General features: G+C 39.7%; 1 protein-coding gene across 10 annotated transcripts in view; it reads right to left on the bottom strand.

The window, feature by feature from the left end:
• The window catches only part of agrn (agrin), a 595,247-nt gene that overhangs the window by 273,432 nt on the left and 304,315 nt on the right, over positions 1–17,500 (bottom strand). For all 10 annotated transcript variants that reach the window (XM_062057528.1, XM_062057540.1, XM_062057542.1 and 7 more), the window contains one exon: positions 1–4. This exon is cut by the window's left edge and continues 212 nt beyond it. In XM_062057528.1, coding sequence (XP_061913512.1) covers positions 1–4 — 4 coding nt within the window. The remainder of the gene's footprint in view (positions 5–17,500) is intronic.

Genomic DNA, 17,500 nt, shown 5'->3' with positions numbered 1-17,500 from the left:
CAGCCTGCGGAGGAGAAAGAAAAAGATAAAATAACGATTCAGGAACCATCGGTGAAGCCAAACGCTGTGGAGACATCCGCCACACCAGGGGGTCTTCAACGTCCCCCAATCTGATGGTGAGATGAAATGGGGTCCCCCCACTTAATAACATTAGCATGCTAATAGAAGAGATGTTTGCATACGTCTAAGATGGCGCCAAGTATCCAAATCTATGATTTTTTAGGTTTAAACATACACAAATAGCTAAAAAGATAGCACAGCTTGTTAACATGCTAACGTTACCATGCTAATTGAAGATATGTTTGCATACTTCTAAGATGGCGCCAAGTATCAAAATCTATAATTTTTAGGTTTAAACATACACAATTTCCTAAAAAGCTAGATTAAAATGTTAGCATGCTAACACTAGCATGCTAATATAAGAGACATTAGCATACTTCTAAGATGGCACCAAGTATCAACATCTATGATTTTTAGGTTTAAACATACACCAAAATTACCTAAAAATCTAGCATTAAAGAGACGTTAGCATACTTCTAAGACGGCGCCAAATATCAAAATCTATGAATTTTAGGTTTAAACATACAAAATTACCTAAAAAGCTAGCATAAAATTGTAGCATGCTAATGTTAGCATGCTAATATAAGAGACGTTAGCATATTTCTAAGATGGCACCAAGTATCAAAATCTATGATCTTAAGGTTTAAACAAACACAATTAGCTAAAAAGATAGCACAGCTTGTTAACATGCTAACACTAGCATGCTAATATAAGAGACATTAGCATACTTCTAAGATGGCGCCAAGTATCAAAATCTATGATTTTTAGGTTTAAACATGCACAATTAGCTAAAAAGCAAGCAGAAATTGTAAACATGCTAACATTAGCATGCTAATAGAAGACATGTTAACAAACTTTTAAGACAGCACCAAGTATCAAAATCTATGATTTTTAGGTTTAAACATACACAAGTAGTTAAAAAGCTAGCACGGCTTGTTAACATGCTAACATTAGCATGCTAATATAAGAGACATTAGCATACTTCTAAGATGGCACCAATTATCAAAATCTATGATTTTTAGGTTTAAACATACACAATTACATAAAAAGCAAAAAAAAAAGCAAAAAATGGAAGCATGTTAATATTAGCATGCTAATATGAGGAGTTAGCATACTTCCAAGATGGCGCCAAGCATCAAAACACTTGATTTTTAGGTTTAAACATATACATTTAGCTAAAAAGATAGCATAAAATGTTAGCATGATGACACAGGACAAGTTAGCATACATGTAAGAGAGCGGCAAGTATTAAAATGAGCTATTTTAGCTGTAAACACAAACAAATAGCTAAAATAATAGCAAAAAATGTAAGCATGTTAACATTAGCATGCTAATATAAGAGGAGTTAGCATTCTTCCAAGATGGCGCCAACCATCAAAACCCTGGAGTTTTATGTTGATGTCCACACATTTAAAACATTTCTGCTGCGTTTAATGACACAATTGTTGATGATAAATACAACATTTGCACTTCAACATGCACATTAAATTATATATTTCTGTCACTATGGTCAACAGTTTGCTGCTAACGAGCTGGGATTAAAGCAACATAAGTTACTTGGCGGAGGTAATGAAGCGTCTCCCAAGCAACGCAAAGCAAGCGTGCTCAGGGCACAATATTGTACGTGTGTGTGCGTGTGTGTGTGTGTGTGTGTGTGTGTGTGTGTGTGTGTGTGTGTGTGTGTGTGTGTGTGTGTGTGTGTGTGTGTGTGTGTGTGTGTGTGGGTGTGTGTGGGTGCGTGTGTGTGTGTGTGTGTGTGAAACATCAGTTAGAAGCTAATTGACCCGCCTGGTGGCAGCACCAGCTGGTGCCGCTCTGCATCGGCTTTGAGGGGGGAGGGGGCGGTGGTGGGGGAGGGGCCGGGGGGAGGAGCCAGCTGGCGTGGCGTCCGTGTAGCGACACTCAAAGGTGACGCAAAATTTCACCCACGCACGGCCGGCAAAATTCCCACTCGATGAAAAGGGAGCAAGTATAAACGTGTCACGCTAACACACACACACACACACACACACACACACACACACACACACGCACGCACGCACGCACGCACACACGCACACACACACACACACACACACACACTCACACACACACACACACACACACACACACTCACACACACACACACACACACACACACACACACACGTACGTGCGATATTGCGCCCTGCGCACGCTTGCTTTATGTTGCTACGGCCGCCAAATAATTTATGTTGCTTTAATCCCAGCTCGTTAGCAGCAAACTGTTGGATATAATTACAAAAATATAATTTTTAATCTGCACACACACACACACACACACACACACACACACACACACACACACACACACACACACTAAATCCTGAGTGTGCGTAGACCAGTGGGTGTCCAAGGTGTGGCCCCCAGCTAATTTTTTAAGCGACCCGCGTCACGTTCTGACAACACTGCGACAGAAAAACACATACAAAAGTGGAAAGCAGGTGAAAAGTTGTAAAGTTGACTCTAACAACACAAACTTGTTTCCTTTAAAACATTGCTGTCATTGCTCAAAAAAATAATAACGGATCAAAATCAATGTTGTTATGAATTATTGACATATTTAAAGGCCTACTGAAATTTTTTATTTTTATTTAAACGGGGATAGCAGATCCATTCTGTGTGTCATACTTGATCATTTCGCGATATTGCCATATTTTTGCTGAAAGGATTTAGTATAGAACAACGACGATAAAGTTCGCAACTTTTGGTCTCTGATAAAAAAAAGCCTTGCCCCTACCGGAAGTAGCGTGACGACACCGGAGGAAGGACTGCTCACATTTTCCTATTGTTTACACCAGCAGCGAGAGAGATTCGGACCGAGAAAGCGACGATTACCCCATTAATTTGAGCGAGGATGAAAGATTCGTGGATGAGGAACGTGAAAGTGAAGGATTAGAGTGCAGTGCATGACGCCAGGGTGTATCTTTTTTCGCTCTGACCGTAACTTAGGTACAAGGGTTCATTGGATTCCACACTCTCTCCTTTTTCTATTGTGGATCACGGATTTGTATTTTAAACCCCCTCGGATACTATATCCTCTTGAAAATGCGAGTCGAGAACGCGAAATGGACATTCACAGTGACTTTTATCTCCACGACAATACATCGATGAAGCTCTTTAGCTACTGAGCTAACGTGATAGCATCGGGCTTTACTGCATATACAAACAAAACAAATAAGTCCCTGACTGGAAGGATAGACAGAAGATCAACAATACTACCAAACTCTGGACATGTAAATAAACGGTTAACGCTTTCCAGCTTGGCGAAGCTTAATAATGCTGTTGCTAACGACACCATTGAAGCTAACTTAGCTACGGAACCTCGACAGAGCTATGCTAAAAACATTAGCTCTGCACCTACGCCAGCTCTCATCTGCTCATCACGACCCGTGCTCACCTGCGTTCCAGCGATCGACGGTACGACGAAGGACTTCACCCGATCACCGATGCGGTTGGCGCCCGGAGACGGAGGAAGTCAAGGTGAGGTCGTTCGGCTAGCGCGTCTGCTATCCTCAAAGTGCTCCTGGTTGTGTTGCTGTAGTCCGCCGCTAATACACCGATCGCACCTACAGCTTTCTTCTTTGCAGTCTCCATTGTTCATTAAACAAATTGCAAAAGATTCACCAACACAGATGTCCAGAATACTGTGGAATTTTGAAATGAAAACAGAGCTTTTTGTATTGGATTCAATGGGCTCCGAATACTTCCGCTTCCACTGTTGACGTCACGCGCAAACGTCATCATATAGAAACGTTTTCAGCCGGAAGTTTGTCGGGAAATTTAAAATTGCACTTTATAAGTTAACCCGGCCGTATTGGCATGTGTTGCAATGTTAAGATTTCATCATTGATGCATAAACTATCAGACTGCGTGGTCGGTAGTAGTGGGTTTCAGTAGGCCTTTAAGGCTCTGTCACGCCAAATTTATTCCTTCTACCAAAACCTTCCCCCCCATTTACTTCCGTGGTCATGTTTCCTCTTACGTCATTGACAGCGATCGATAGCACTTCGGCTTTGACTGCCCGTCGCTGGAAGGATACTTCGTGTTTGACAGCTGCTGGAATCTGAAGAAATCGATTATTGTTGTTTTTTTTGTACCGGCGCGAAACAGGACAGTCGCGTGCCGGTTAAGGACCCCCGGCAACTTTGTGATTTTATTGGACGCAGCCCCGGAAGTAAATGGGGGGAAGGTTTTTGTAGGGGGAAGAAATGTGGCGTGACCGCTCCAATTACTTCACATCAAATATTACACTTTGACATTTATTTGGGGGAAAATATTTCCTATTTAGTGAGTTTACCATACAACAAACTAAGTTCCCTTGGCTACAAAGGGCAACAAATAAAATGGACAGATCCAGATGTCGATGTGATACCTGTGTCATTGTGCCGTGGGATACTAGTCAAACATTTCAGAGTGGCCTTTTACTGTGGCAGCCCAAGGCGCACCTGTGCAACAATCCTGCTGTTTAATCAGCACCTTGATGTGAGGTGGGAGGGATTATCTTGGCAAAGAAGAAACACAGATTTAGACTTGTCAACAATATTTGAGAGGAATGTGTTGTTTGTGTGTATAGTCAGAGTTTGGCTTTTTGACTTCAACTCATGAACAATGTCGGCAAAAATAAAAGTGATGTGTTGTTCAGTATAATATAATGGATATATAATTAATATAATTGTATGTGAAAGTTGGACTCCTACGTTGTTTATTTCTGTGACGACCTGTTTAAAGTTGTGTAATCAATCAGAAATATCAAGCAGCTAAAATGCACCAAACATGGACAAGTGTGGGGATAGTGTTTAACATTTTTCCCATCATGCATTGTAGTGGATTTAAAACGGGTGTACTTTTGAATGATGTATGGTGTTTGGACATTTTTTTATAACATCCATAAAGTTGAGTGAGCAGGTTGTGTTATGTGTGATAATGTATGTTGACGTTCTGTGTTGTTTTTTTTGCACCATGAGTGGGAAAGGTTGTTTGGATTGGGTCATATACGCTATATTGCCAAAAGTATGAGAATCAGGTGTCCTAATCACTTGGCCCGGCCGCAGGTGTATAAAATAAAGCACTTAGACATGGAGACTGTTTCTAGAAACATTTGTGAAAGAATGGGCCACTCTCAGGAGCTCAGTGATTTCCAGCCTGGAACTGTGCAACAAGTCCAGTTGTGAAATTTCCATGCTCCCAGATATTCCAAAGTCAACTGTCGGCTTTATTATAAGAAGTTTGGGAACAACAGCAACTCAGCCACGAAGTGGTAGGCCACGTAAACTGACAGAGAGGGGTCAGTGGAGGAATTACGGTGTGGGGTTGTTTTTCAGGAGTTGGGCTTGGCCCCTTAGTTCCAGTGAAAGGAACTTTGAATGCTCCAGGATACCAAAACATTTTGGACAATCCCATGCTCCCAACCTTGTGGGAACAGTTTGTAGCGGGCCTCTTCCTCTTCCAACATGACTGTGCACCAGTGCACAAAGCAAGGTCCATAAAGACATGGATGACAGAGTCTGGTGTGGATGAACTTGACTGGCCTGCACAGAGTCCTGACCTGAACTCCAATAGAACATCTTTGGGATGAATTAGAACGGAGACTGAGAGCCAGGCCTTCACCAACATCAGTGTGTGACCTCACCAATCTGCTTTTGGAAGAATGGTGGAAAATTCCAATAAACACACTCCGCAACCTTGTGGACAGCCTTCCCAGAAGAGTTGACGCTGTAGTAGCTGCAAAACATCATATTGAACCCTATGGGTTAGGAATGGGATGGCACTTCAAGTTCATATGTGAGTCAAGGCAGGTGGCCAAATACTTTTGGCAATATAGTGTAAGTAAATGCTGTGTTGCGCACTCTTCAAAGTACCATTTATGGTCATTGACCTGATTTACTCAGTTTGTCCACAAGGAAGTGACAAGTTTGCAACATTTAGTCTGGAGGCACACGTTAGGTCAGATTCCGTATTAAACCTGCGATGTGTCGCGGGCCAAAACTAACATAACACTCTTATTTCCACAACTCGTATTTATTCTCTTTTTTTCCTGACAAAGTGCAGACACAAAAAAGAAGTTCATGAGCGGCTGGCAACCAAATCTCTTCCGCAATATTTGAGTATTCCCCAAAATGACCATAGCCTTTAGCTGAATAAAGATCGCCAGCACATCCAAAGTAGCGGACTGAGCTTACTTATCCAGTCCTTTCCCCGGACTGGCGGAGGAGACACAAAACACTTCACTTCAACAGCAACAACCAACGAGTAAGTCGATTCAAACATACAAATTTAGCGAAAAAGATAGCATACAATGTTAGCATGATGACACAGGACAAATTAGCATACTTCTAAGAGAGCGCCAATTATTACAATGCACTATTTTAGACACGTAAAACTTAAAGAATAGCAAAAAAGCTAGCAAAAAATGGAAGCATGTTAACATTAGCATGCTAATATAAGAGGCATTAGCTTCACTTCCAAGATGGCGCCAAGCATCAAAACCCTTAATTTTTAGGTTTAAACATATACATTTTGCTAAAAAGATAGCATAAAAGGCTAGCATGATGACACAGGACAAGTTAGCATACTTCTAAAAGAGCGCCAAGTATCAAAATGAACTATTTTTAGTTGTAAACATAAAAAAATAGTGAAAAAAGCTAGCAAATAACGTAAGCATGTTAACATTAGCATGCTAATATAAGAGACGTTAGCACACTTCCAAGATGGCGCCAAGCATTTCTAGGTTTAAACTACGGCTGGGCGATATATATCGATATACTCGATATATCGCCGGTTTGTCTCTGTGCGATACAGAAAATGACTATGTCGGGATATTCGAGTATACGTTCTCACGCAGTTGCTTTTAGCTGCGGGCATTACACTAGAGGCGTTTCTCACTCTTTGTTGTCTCTCCTTCTCACAGAGACATAAAACAAGCGCACCTTCTTACATACGTCACTTATGTATACGCCCTCTCGGAGCAGAGAGGTAGCAGCATGGGTAACGTTAGCTGTGGTGCGAGTGGTAATATGAGAGAAAGAAGGTGTGAATCTAGTAACAAATGGAGGAAGAATTAATTCCCAAGAAAAACAGCACGGGGTCCATCGTCTGGCGCTGGTTTGGCTTCAAGCGGAAAGATGTTGAACAGACAACCGTAATATGTCAAGTAGCATTACTGCTAATATGTAGCAATAATTTGAAAAGTCACCCGCTAGAGAATGAAGAGTGTTTGAAACTCTGCATGTCAACATCTCCGTTCGGTGCCACACCAACAAAATGCAGAGGCAACCATTTCCACATCAACACCGTATGACAAAAATAGTCAACAAGGAGATAACGTCCGCAGGAACCTACCACAAAGCGAAGGACATACACTATTTGATTTCCTATTATGCAGCTCATTTTTATTTGACACTTATTGAAATATCTTGTGTGACATCATGCACAAAAGTGCACTTTATTTGTTTTAAACTATTGTAGTGGCGTTCTGTACAAAAAGTGCACTTTAAAGGCCTACTGAAATGAATTTTTTTTATTTAAACGGGGATAGCAGATCTATTCTATGTGTCATACTTGATCATTTCGCGATATTGCCATATTTTTGCTGAAAGGATTTAGTATAGAACAACGACGATAAAGATCGCAACTTTTGGTATCTGATAAAAAAAGGCTTGCACCTACCGGAAGTAGCGTGACGTAGTCAATTGAACATATACGCAAAGTTCCCTATTGTTTACAATGATGGCCGCATGAAGTGAGAGAGATTCGGACCGAGAAAGCGACAATTTCCCCATTAATTTGAGCGAGGATGAAAGATTTGTGGATGAGTAAAGTGCAAGTGAAGGACTAGTGGGGAGTTGAAGCTATTCAGATAGGGAAGATGCTGTGAGAGCCGGGGGTGACCTGATATTCAGCTGGGAATGACTAAAACAGTAAATAAACACAAGACATATATATACTCTATTAGCCACAACACAACCAGGCTTATATTTAATATGACACAAATTAATCCTGCATAAAAACACCTACGTCTTTGTTATGCTAGCTCCTAGCTCCTCTGCTAGCTCCTAGCTCCATAGAACACGCCAATACAATTCAAACACCTGATCAACACACACAATCACTCAGCCCAAAAGACCGTTCACCTAACCCAAGGTTCATAAAGCTTATATATTTTTAAAAAGTTACGTACATACGCAAAAAAAAAGTTGCGCACATACGGTCAAGCGATCAAATGTTTAGAAGCCAAAGCTGCATACTCACAGTAGCACGTCTGCGTCTTTGTCATCCAAATCAAAGTAATCCTAGTAAGAGTCTGTGTTGTCCCAGTTCTCTACAGGCGTCTGTGTATCGAAGTCAAAAGTCCTCCTGGTTAGAGTCTCTGTTATCCGAGTTCTTCCATCTTGACTGCATCTTTCGGGAATGTAAACAAAGACACGCCGGCTGTGTACTGTTGTTGCTGACTTCGTTCGAAAAATACGTCCGTTTCGCACCGACAACTTTCTTCTTTGCTTGCTCAGCTTCTTTGTCCATAATGCAATGAACATAATTGCAACAGATTCACGAACACAGATGTCCAGAATCACGAGGAATTATGAAATGAAAACAGAGCTTTTTCGTATTGGCTTCAATGTGGAAGGCATACCTCTGTTCCCCGGGCTACGTCACGCGCATACGTCATCCTCAGAGGCGTTTCGAACCGGAAGTTTAGCGGCAAATTTAAAATGTCACTTTATAAGTTAACCCGGCCGTATTGGCATGTGTTGCAATGTTAAGATTTCATCATTGATATATAAACTATCAGACTGCGTGGTCGCTAGTAGTGGCTTTCAGTAGGCCTTTAATTTAGTGTTGTTTTGATATGTCATCTTAGTGACATCATGCACAAAAGTGCACTAATAGCTTGTTTTAAAATGTCTCTGACAATCTTGCACTGTCTGTTTTGAAATGACATGAATGTTTGTGCCACTGCTTAATAACTGTTTAATAAATACACTTTTGGTCAATTGACTTAGTTGTGATTTCCCTCTCTGCATGAAAGTTTAAAATGAGCATATATTAATGCAGTATGAACAAGAATGTTTTAATGTAGACACATAGAATCATCATACTGGTGTGATTATATGCATAAAGTGTTCATTCAAGGCTAAGGCAAAATATTGCAAAATATATCGTGTATCGTGACATGGCCTAAAAATATCGAGATATTAAAAAAAGGCCATATCCCCCAGCCCTGGTTTAAACATACACATTTAGCAAAAAAGATAGCATACAATGTTAGCATGATGACACAGGACAAGTTAGCATACTTCTAAGAGAGTGCCAAGTATTACAATGCACTATTTTTAGGTGTAAACAATAAAAAGCTACAAAACTAGCAAAATATGTAAGCATGTTAAGATTAGCATGCTAATATGAGGAGTTAGCACACTTCCAAGATGGCACCAATCATCAAAACCCTTGAGTTTTAGGTTTAAACATATACATTTAGCTAAAAAGATAGCATAACATGTTAGCATGATGACACAGGACAAGTTAGCATACTTGTAAGAGAGCGCCAAGTATTAAAATGCACTATTTTTAGGTGTAAACCTAAAAAATTGCGAAAAAGCTAGCAGAAAACGTAAGTATGCTAACATTAGCAAGCTAATTAAGAGGTGTTAGCACACTTACAAGATGGCGCCAAGCATCAAAACCCATGATTTTTAGGTTCAAACATATTAATTTAGCTAAAAAGATAGCATAAAATGTTAGCATGATGACACAGGACAAGTTAGCATACTTCTAAGAGAGCGCCAAGTATTACAATACACTACTTTTAGGTGTAAACATAAAAAAAGCTAAAAAACTGGCAAAAAAAGAAAGCAAGTTAAGATTAGCATGCTAATATGAGGAGTTAGTACACTTCCAAGATGGCGCCAATCATCAAAATCCTTGAGGTTTAGGTTTAAACATATACATTTAGCTAAAAAGATAGCATGTATTAAAATGCACTATTTTTAGCTGTAAACACAAGGAAATAGCTCAAAAGATAGCAAAAAAACATAAGCATGTTAAAATTAGCATGCTAATAATATAAGATGCGTTAGTTTACTTCCATGATTTTTAGGTTTAAACATTCAAATCTAGCAAAAAAACTAGCATGAAACGTTAGCATGCCATCAGGAAAAAACAAAATGCAAATTTTTTTAGGTGTAAACATAAAAAGTTTGCTTAAAAGTTAGCATGTTAACATTAGCATTTCAGAAAAGCTATTTATGTTGCATGTGGATGGCTTAAAAAATTTTTTTTAAATTAATTGTTAAAAAACACACATTTTTAATACATTTTAAAAAAATAATTTTTAAAATTAATTCTTAAAAAACACAAATTTTTAGTTGATTTAAAAAATATTTTTAAAATTAATTCTTAAAAAAACACACATTTTTAATTGATTTAAAAAACATATTTTTTAAATTCATTCTTAAAAAACAAACATTTTTAATTGATTTAAAAAATATATTTTTAAAAGACATTCTTAAAAACAAACATTTTTAATTGATTTAAAAAATATATTTTTAAAATTCATTCTTAAAAACACATTTTTAATTGCTTTAAAACATATATTTTTTAAATGTATTCTTAAAAAACACACATTTTTAATTGATTAAAAAAAATAATAATTAAATTCATTCTTAAAAAACACACATTTTTAATTGATTTAAAAAATATATTTTTAAAATTAATTCTTAAAAAACACACATTTTTAATTGATTTGCTGTTTTTCAAGCATATTCTGTGGTGATTTGGCAAAACACTGCAAAGTTACAGACTGGCTTGTTTTGTAAAACATTTGTCACACATTTGAAATAAAACTAGCAGGAGAATTTAAAAACAAGTTTCCTCTATATTGAAGCTGTGATCATATTATCCGATTTATGACACCTAAATCCCTATAAATTTTGTAAATACAAACCCCGTTTCCATATGAGTTGGGAAATTGTGTTAGATGTAAATATAAACGGCAAATCATTTTCAACCCATATTCAGTTGAATATGCTACAAAGACAACATATTTGATGTTCAAACTGATAAACATTTTTTTTTTTGCAAATAATCATTCACTTTAGAATTTGATGCCAGCAACACGTGACAAAGAAGTTGAGAAAGGTGGCAATAAATACTGATAAAGTTGAGGAATGTTCATCAAACACTTATTTGGAACATCCACAGGTGAACAGGCAAATTGGGAACAGGTGGGTGCCATGATTGGGTATAAAAGTAGCTTCCATGAAATGCTCAGTCATTCACAAACAAGGATGGGGCGAGGGTCACCACTTTGTCAACAAATGCGTGAGCAAATTGTTGAACAGTTTAAGAAAAACCTTTGTCAACCAGCTATTGCAAGGAATTTAGGGATTTCACCATCTACGGCAGGGGTGGGCAATTAATTTTTACCGGGGGCCGCATGAGCAACCCGAGCACTGCTGGAGGGCCACACCGACAATATTTCAATTAAATTTTGCACAAATTATTTTTGATATACCGTAAGATAGATAATAATAATATTTTTATTTAACCTAACTTATCTTTATACAAAAGCTTTTGATGGTTTTATTTTTAACACTTTCTTACACAACACTTCCTGATGTATAGTACAATACAAAAATTTCAATTTCTGTCACTTCATCCTGCATCCTCTTTGTTGTGAACGTAGCACGCCTGTAAGGTGATTGGCGAAGAAGGAAGAAGCGTTGCTGTTGCGGAAATGAGGAGTGGGGATTGGTTTTCCTTTTGGAAAGAACGAGATAAGTTGAGCTGTGTTAGTTTAGCATGCTCAATAAAAGTTTAAAAAGAGCGTCAGACTTGGTGTGCACTTCTTCTGGACGCTACAATTGATGTCACAAGTGGGATGAAATGCATCCCAGTTCGCCTTGCCATCAAACCTGGGAGTCTTCATTGAGGGCGGAATTCCCCCAGTGGCAAGCAGCGTGGCTGCACCTGTAAACACACTCTCTCTCTCTCTCTCTCTCTGTCTCTCTTTGCAGCGAGCTCCTCACGTGGCACGTACCTCCCGATGACGTAGCACACAAACAGTGCAGTATGCGCAAAGTTTTACTTCTGACACCAATTGTAGCGTCCAGAAGAAGTGCACACCAAGTCTGACGCAATTTTTAAACTTTTATTGAGCAAGCTATACTAACACAGCTCAACATATCTCGTTCCTTCCACACGTACGTCTCCTCACTTCTCATTCACGCAACTCAAGAAGACAACATCAACTTCGGCAGGTCGTTACACTATATTCTTTAAACACAGCAACGTGTGTACCACAAATAAGCACACGGCTTTACCTTTACTTGGCAGTCCATGTCTTTTTTAAAACACGCCATTCGTCATCAACTTTTCTCTTTTTAGCGTCTCGGGGATAACCGGGCATCACTCGTCGCTGTGCGCCTTCCCTCACAGGACATACGCACATATAACACTTTTCAAAATAAAAGCAGCACAGTTGTATTGCACGCACGACAAAGATGTTTTTTTTAATTTATTTTGTATTTGTGATTGCCGCTGCGCGCACGAGCATACGTCCACACGGAAGTAATACAAATAACACTTTTCAAAACAAAAGCAGCACCGTTGTATTGCACACTCGAAATAGATACTTTTTAAATGTATTTTGTAATTTATAATTGGCCTCACGCGGGCCGGACAGGGACGTACAAAGGGCCGGATGCGGCCCGCGGGCCGCAGAATGCCCAGGTCTGATCTACGGTCTGTAATATCATCAAAGGGTTCAGAGACTCTGGAGAAATCACTGCACGTAAGCAGCTAAGCCCGTGACCTTCGATCCCTCAGGCTGTACTGCATCAACAAGCGACATCAGTGTGTAAAGGATATCACCACATGGGCTCAGGAACACTTCAGAAACTCACTGTCAGTAACTACAGTTGGTCGCTACATCTGTAAGTGCAAGTTAAAACTCTCCTATGCAAGGGGAAAATTGTTTATCAACAACACCCAGAAACGCCGTCGGCTTCGCTGGGCCTGAGCTCATCTAAGATGGACTGATACAAAGTGTATAAGTGTTCTGTGGTCTGACGAGTCCACATTTCAAATTGTTTTTGGAAACTGTGGATGTCGTGTCCTCCGGACCAAAGAGGAAAAGAACCATCCGGATTGTTTTTCGGCGCAAAGTTGAAAAGCCAGCATCTGTGATGGTATGGGGGTGTATTAGTGCCCAAGACATGGGTAACTTACACATCTGTGAAGGCGCCATTAATGCTGAAAGGTACATACAGGTTTTGGAGCAACATATGTTGCCATCCAAGAAACGTTACCATGGACGCCCCTGCTTATTTCAGCAAGACAATGCCAAGCCACGTGTTACATCAACGTGGCTTCATAGTAAAAGAGTGCGGGTACTAGACTGGCCTGCCTGTAGTCCAGACCTGTCTCCCATTGAAAATGTGTGGCGCATTATGAAGCCTAAAATACCACAACGGAGACCCCCGGACTGTTGAACAACTTAAGCTGTACATCAAGCAAGAATGGGAAAGAATTCCACCTGAGAAGCTTAAAAAATGTGTCTCCTCAGTTCCCAAACGTTTACTGAGTGTTGTTAAAAGGAAAGGCCATGTAACACAGTGGTGAACATGCCCTTTCCCAACTACTTTGGCACGTGTTGCAGCCATGAAATTCTAAGTGAATTATTATTTGCCAAAAAAAAATAAAGTTTATGAGTTTGAACATCAAATATCTTGTCTTTGTAGTGCATTCAATTGAATATGGGTTGAAAAGGATTTGCAAATCATTGTATTCTGTTTATATTTACATCTAAAACAATTTCCCAACTCATATGGAAACGGGGTTTGTAAATAGACATAATCAAAATAGTATCAGTCTCATATAGATTCCTGAGCCGTTTTGAGCAAGACAGTCACGTGATCTGTGACCACAGATCCCTTCCCCATCAACAACATTGCTAATCAAGCAGACTTTGTGAGAGCCAACAACAATTACTTTGGGAAAATGATGATCCAAAAACATATATTTTTGAGCCCGAACACAAAGAGGATGAACAATAAGCTACACCATGGACTCTCGGGAGAAGCGGCAGGTCGTGTGCCTGGCCATTTTTTCAGTCCTTATTTGGAATGAGCCTAGTCCTGGTGTGTGGACACATTGGTGTGGACACTTTGGTGTGTGGACACGTTGGTGTGTGGACACGTTGGTGTTTGGACACATTGATGTGTGGACACGTTGGTGTGTGGACACATTGGTGTGTAGACACATTGGTGTGTGGACACGTTGGCGTGTGGACACGTTGGCGTGTGGACAAATTGGCGTGTGGGCATGTTGATGTGTGGACACGTTGGTGTGTGGACACATTGGTGTGTGGACACGTTGGTGTGTGGACACGTTGGTGTGTGGACACATTCCACATCGGTGTGTGGACACGTTAGTGTGTGGACACTTTGGTGTGTGGACACATTGGTGTTTGGACACATTGATGTGTGGACACATTGCTGTGTGGACACGTTGGTGTGTGGACACATTGGTGTGTGGACACGTTGGTGTGTGGACACGTTGGTGTGTGGACACATTCCACATCGGTGTGTGGACACGTTAGTGTGTGGACACTTTGGTGTGTGGACACATTGGTGTTTGGACACATTGATGTGTGGACACATTGCTGTGTGGACACGTTGGTGTGTGGACACATTGGTGTGTAAACACATTGGTGTTTGGACACATTGATGTGTGGAGACATTGGTGTGTGGACACGTTGGTGTGTGGACACATTGGTGTTTGGACACATTGATGTGTGGACACATTGGTGTGTGGACACGTTGGTGTGTGGACACATTGGTGTTTGGACACATTGGTGTGTAGACACATTGGTGTGTGGACACGTCGGCGTGTGGACACATTGACGTGTGGGCACATTGGTGTGTGGACACGTTGGTGTGTGGACACATTGGTGTGTGGACATGGTGTGTGGACACATTGGTGTGTGGACACATTGGTGTGTGGACACGTTGGTGTGTGGACACATTCCACATTGGTGTGTGGACACTTTGGTGTGTGGACACGTTGGTGTGTGGACACATTGGTGTGTGGACACGTTGGCGTGTAAACACATTGGTGTGTGGACACGTTGGTGTGTAGACACATTGGTGTGTGGACACATTAGCGTGTGGACACATTGGTGTTTGGACACATTGGTGTGTGGACACGTTGGTGTGTGGACACATTGGTGTGTGGAGACATTGGTGTGTGGACATGTTTGTGTGTGGACACGTTGGTGTGTGGACACATGGGTGTGTGGACACGGTGTGTGGACACGTTAGTGTGTGGACACGTTGGTGTGTGGACACATTGGTGTGTAGACACATTGGTGTGTTGACACATTAGTGTGTGGACACATTAGTGTGTGGACACATTGGCGTGTGGACACATTAGTGTGTGGACACGTTGGTGTGTGGACACATTGGCGTGTGGACACGTTGGTGTGTGGACACATTGGTGTGTGGACACGTTGGTGTGTGGACACATTAGTGTGTGGACACATTGGTGTGTGGACACGTTGGTGTGTGGACACATTGGTGTGTGGACACATTGGTGTGTAGACACGTTGGTGTGTGGACACATTGGCGTGTGGACACATTGGTGTGTGGACACGTTGGTGTGTGGACACATTGGTGTGTGGACACGTTGGTGTGTGGACACGTTAGTGTGTGGACACATTGGTGTGTGGACACGTTGGTGTGTGGACACGTTAGTGTGTGGACACATTGGCGTGTGGACACGTTGGTGTGTGGACACGTTGGTGTGTGGACACGTTGGTGTGTGGACACATTGGCGTGTGGACACATTGGTGTGTGAACACATTGGCGTGTGGACACGTTGGTGTGTGGACACATTGGTGTGTGGACACATGGGTGTGTGGACACATTGGGAGGATACTGGCAGCCTTTCAAGTCTACCTTTAGTGTGCAGCGGTTTAGGACTAGACGCTCACACGGTGGGTCGAATTGGAATATTCCAGAAACATAATTGATGTGCAAATGACCAACAGTTGGAATGAATGTTCCAAACCCTGCCAGAAACATTTAGTAAAAGGATGTTTGAGGACAAACAATCATGTTTCAATGGTGACTACCTTTTCCTGACAAACACAGAGGAATGAAGTCCAAATTTGCATTGTTCATCTTGGATCTGCGCGCCACTAAAAGGATTGTTGCCATTTGAAAGTAGTCCTTGCACATGTTTGTTTCCATTGCTGTCTCTAATAAAAAGGCAGCTGTAAAGGTAATACAATTACTATGTGGTGCATGACATGAGAGTCCATTCTCCTGCCCACTAGGAAGTGGACTCACTTGTGCTCATGCATGATTTATAAAAACATTCACCGCTTTTTCTACTTGCACAACACATTCACCTGATTGATGGCGGGGAGTCTCACAGCCTCAGACAATGATTTATTATTATTATGACAGTGATGTATTATTATTATGACAATGATTTATTATTATTACTATCACCAGAAGACAATGATTTATTATTATTATTAATATTATTATTATTATCACCAGAAGACAATTATTTATTTTATATTATTACTAATACCAGAAGAAAACTATTTATTATTATTATTACCACCAGAAGACAATGATGTATTATTATTATTATTACCACCAGAAAACAATGATTTATTATTATTATCACCAGAAGACAATGATTTATTATTATTATTACTATCACCAGAAGATAATGATGTATTGTTATTATTATTATCACCAGAAGACAATGATTTATTATTATTACTATCAAAAGAAGACAATGATTTGTATTAGTATTACTATCAGCAGAAGACAATGATTTATTATTATTATTATTATTACTATCAGCAGAAGACAATGATTTATTATTATTATTATTATTACTACTATCACCAGAAAACAATGATTTATTATTATTACTATCACCAGAAGACAGTCATTTATATTACTATCACCAAAATACAATTATTTATAATTATTACTATCACCAGAAGACAATGATTTATTAGTATTGTTACTATCAGCAAAAGACAATGTATTATTTTTATTACTATCACCAGAAGACAATGTTGTATTATTATTATTATCACTAGAAGACAATGATTTAATATTATTATTACTAGCACCAGAAGAAAATGATGAATTATTATTATTATTATCACTAGAAGACAATTATTTATTATTACTATTACTATCACCAGAAGACAATGATTTATTATTATTATCATCACAAGAAGACAATGATTTATATTAGTATTACTATCACCAGAAGACAATGATGTATTATTATTATCACCAAAAGACAATGATTTATTATTAGTACTATCACCAGAAAACAATGATTAATTATTATTATTATTATTATTAATATTATTACTATTGCCAGAAGA

Source organism: Entelurus aequoreus, linkage group LG01 (assembly GCF_033978785.1).
Source record: "Entelurus aequoreus isolate RoL-2023_Sb linkage group LG01, RoL_Eaeq_v1.1, whole genome shotgun sequence".
Lineage (NCBI taxonomy): Eukaryota > Metazoa > Chordata > Actinopteri > Syngnathiformes > Syngnathidae > Entelurus > Entelurus aequoreus.
This window is presented reverse-complemented; position numbering and strand designations above follow the sequence as displayed.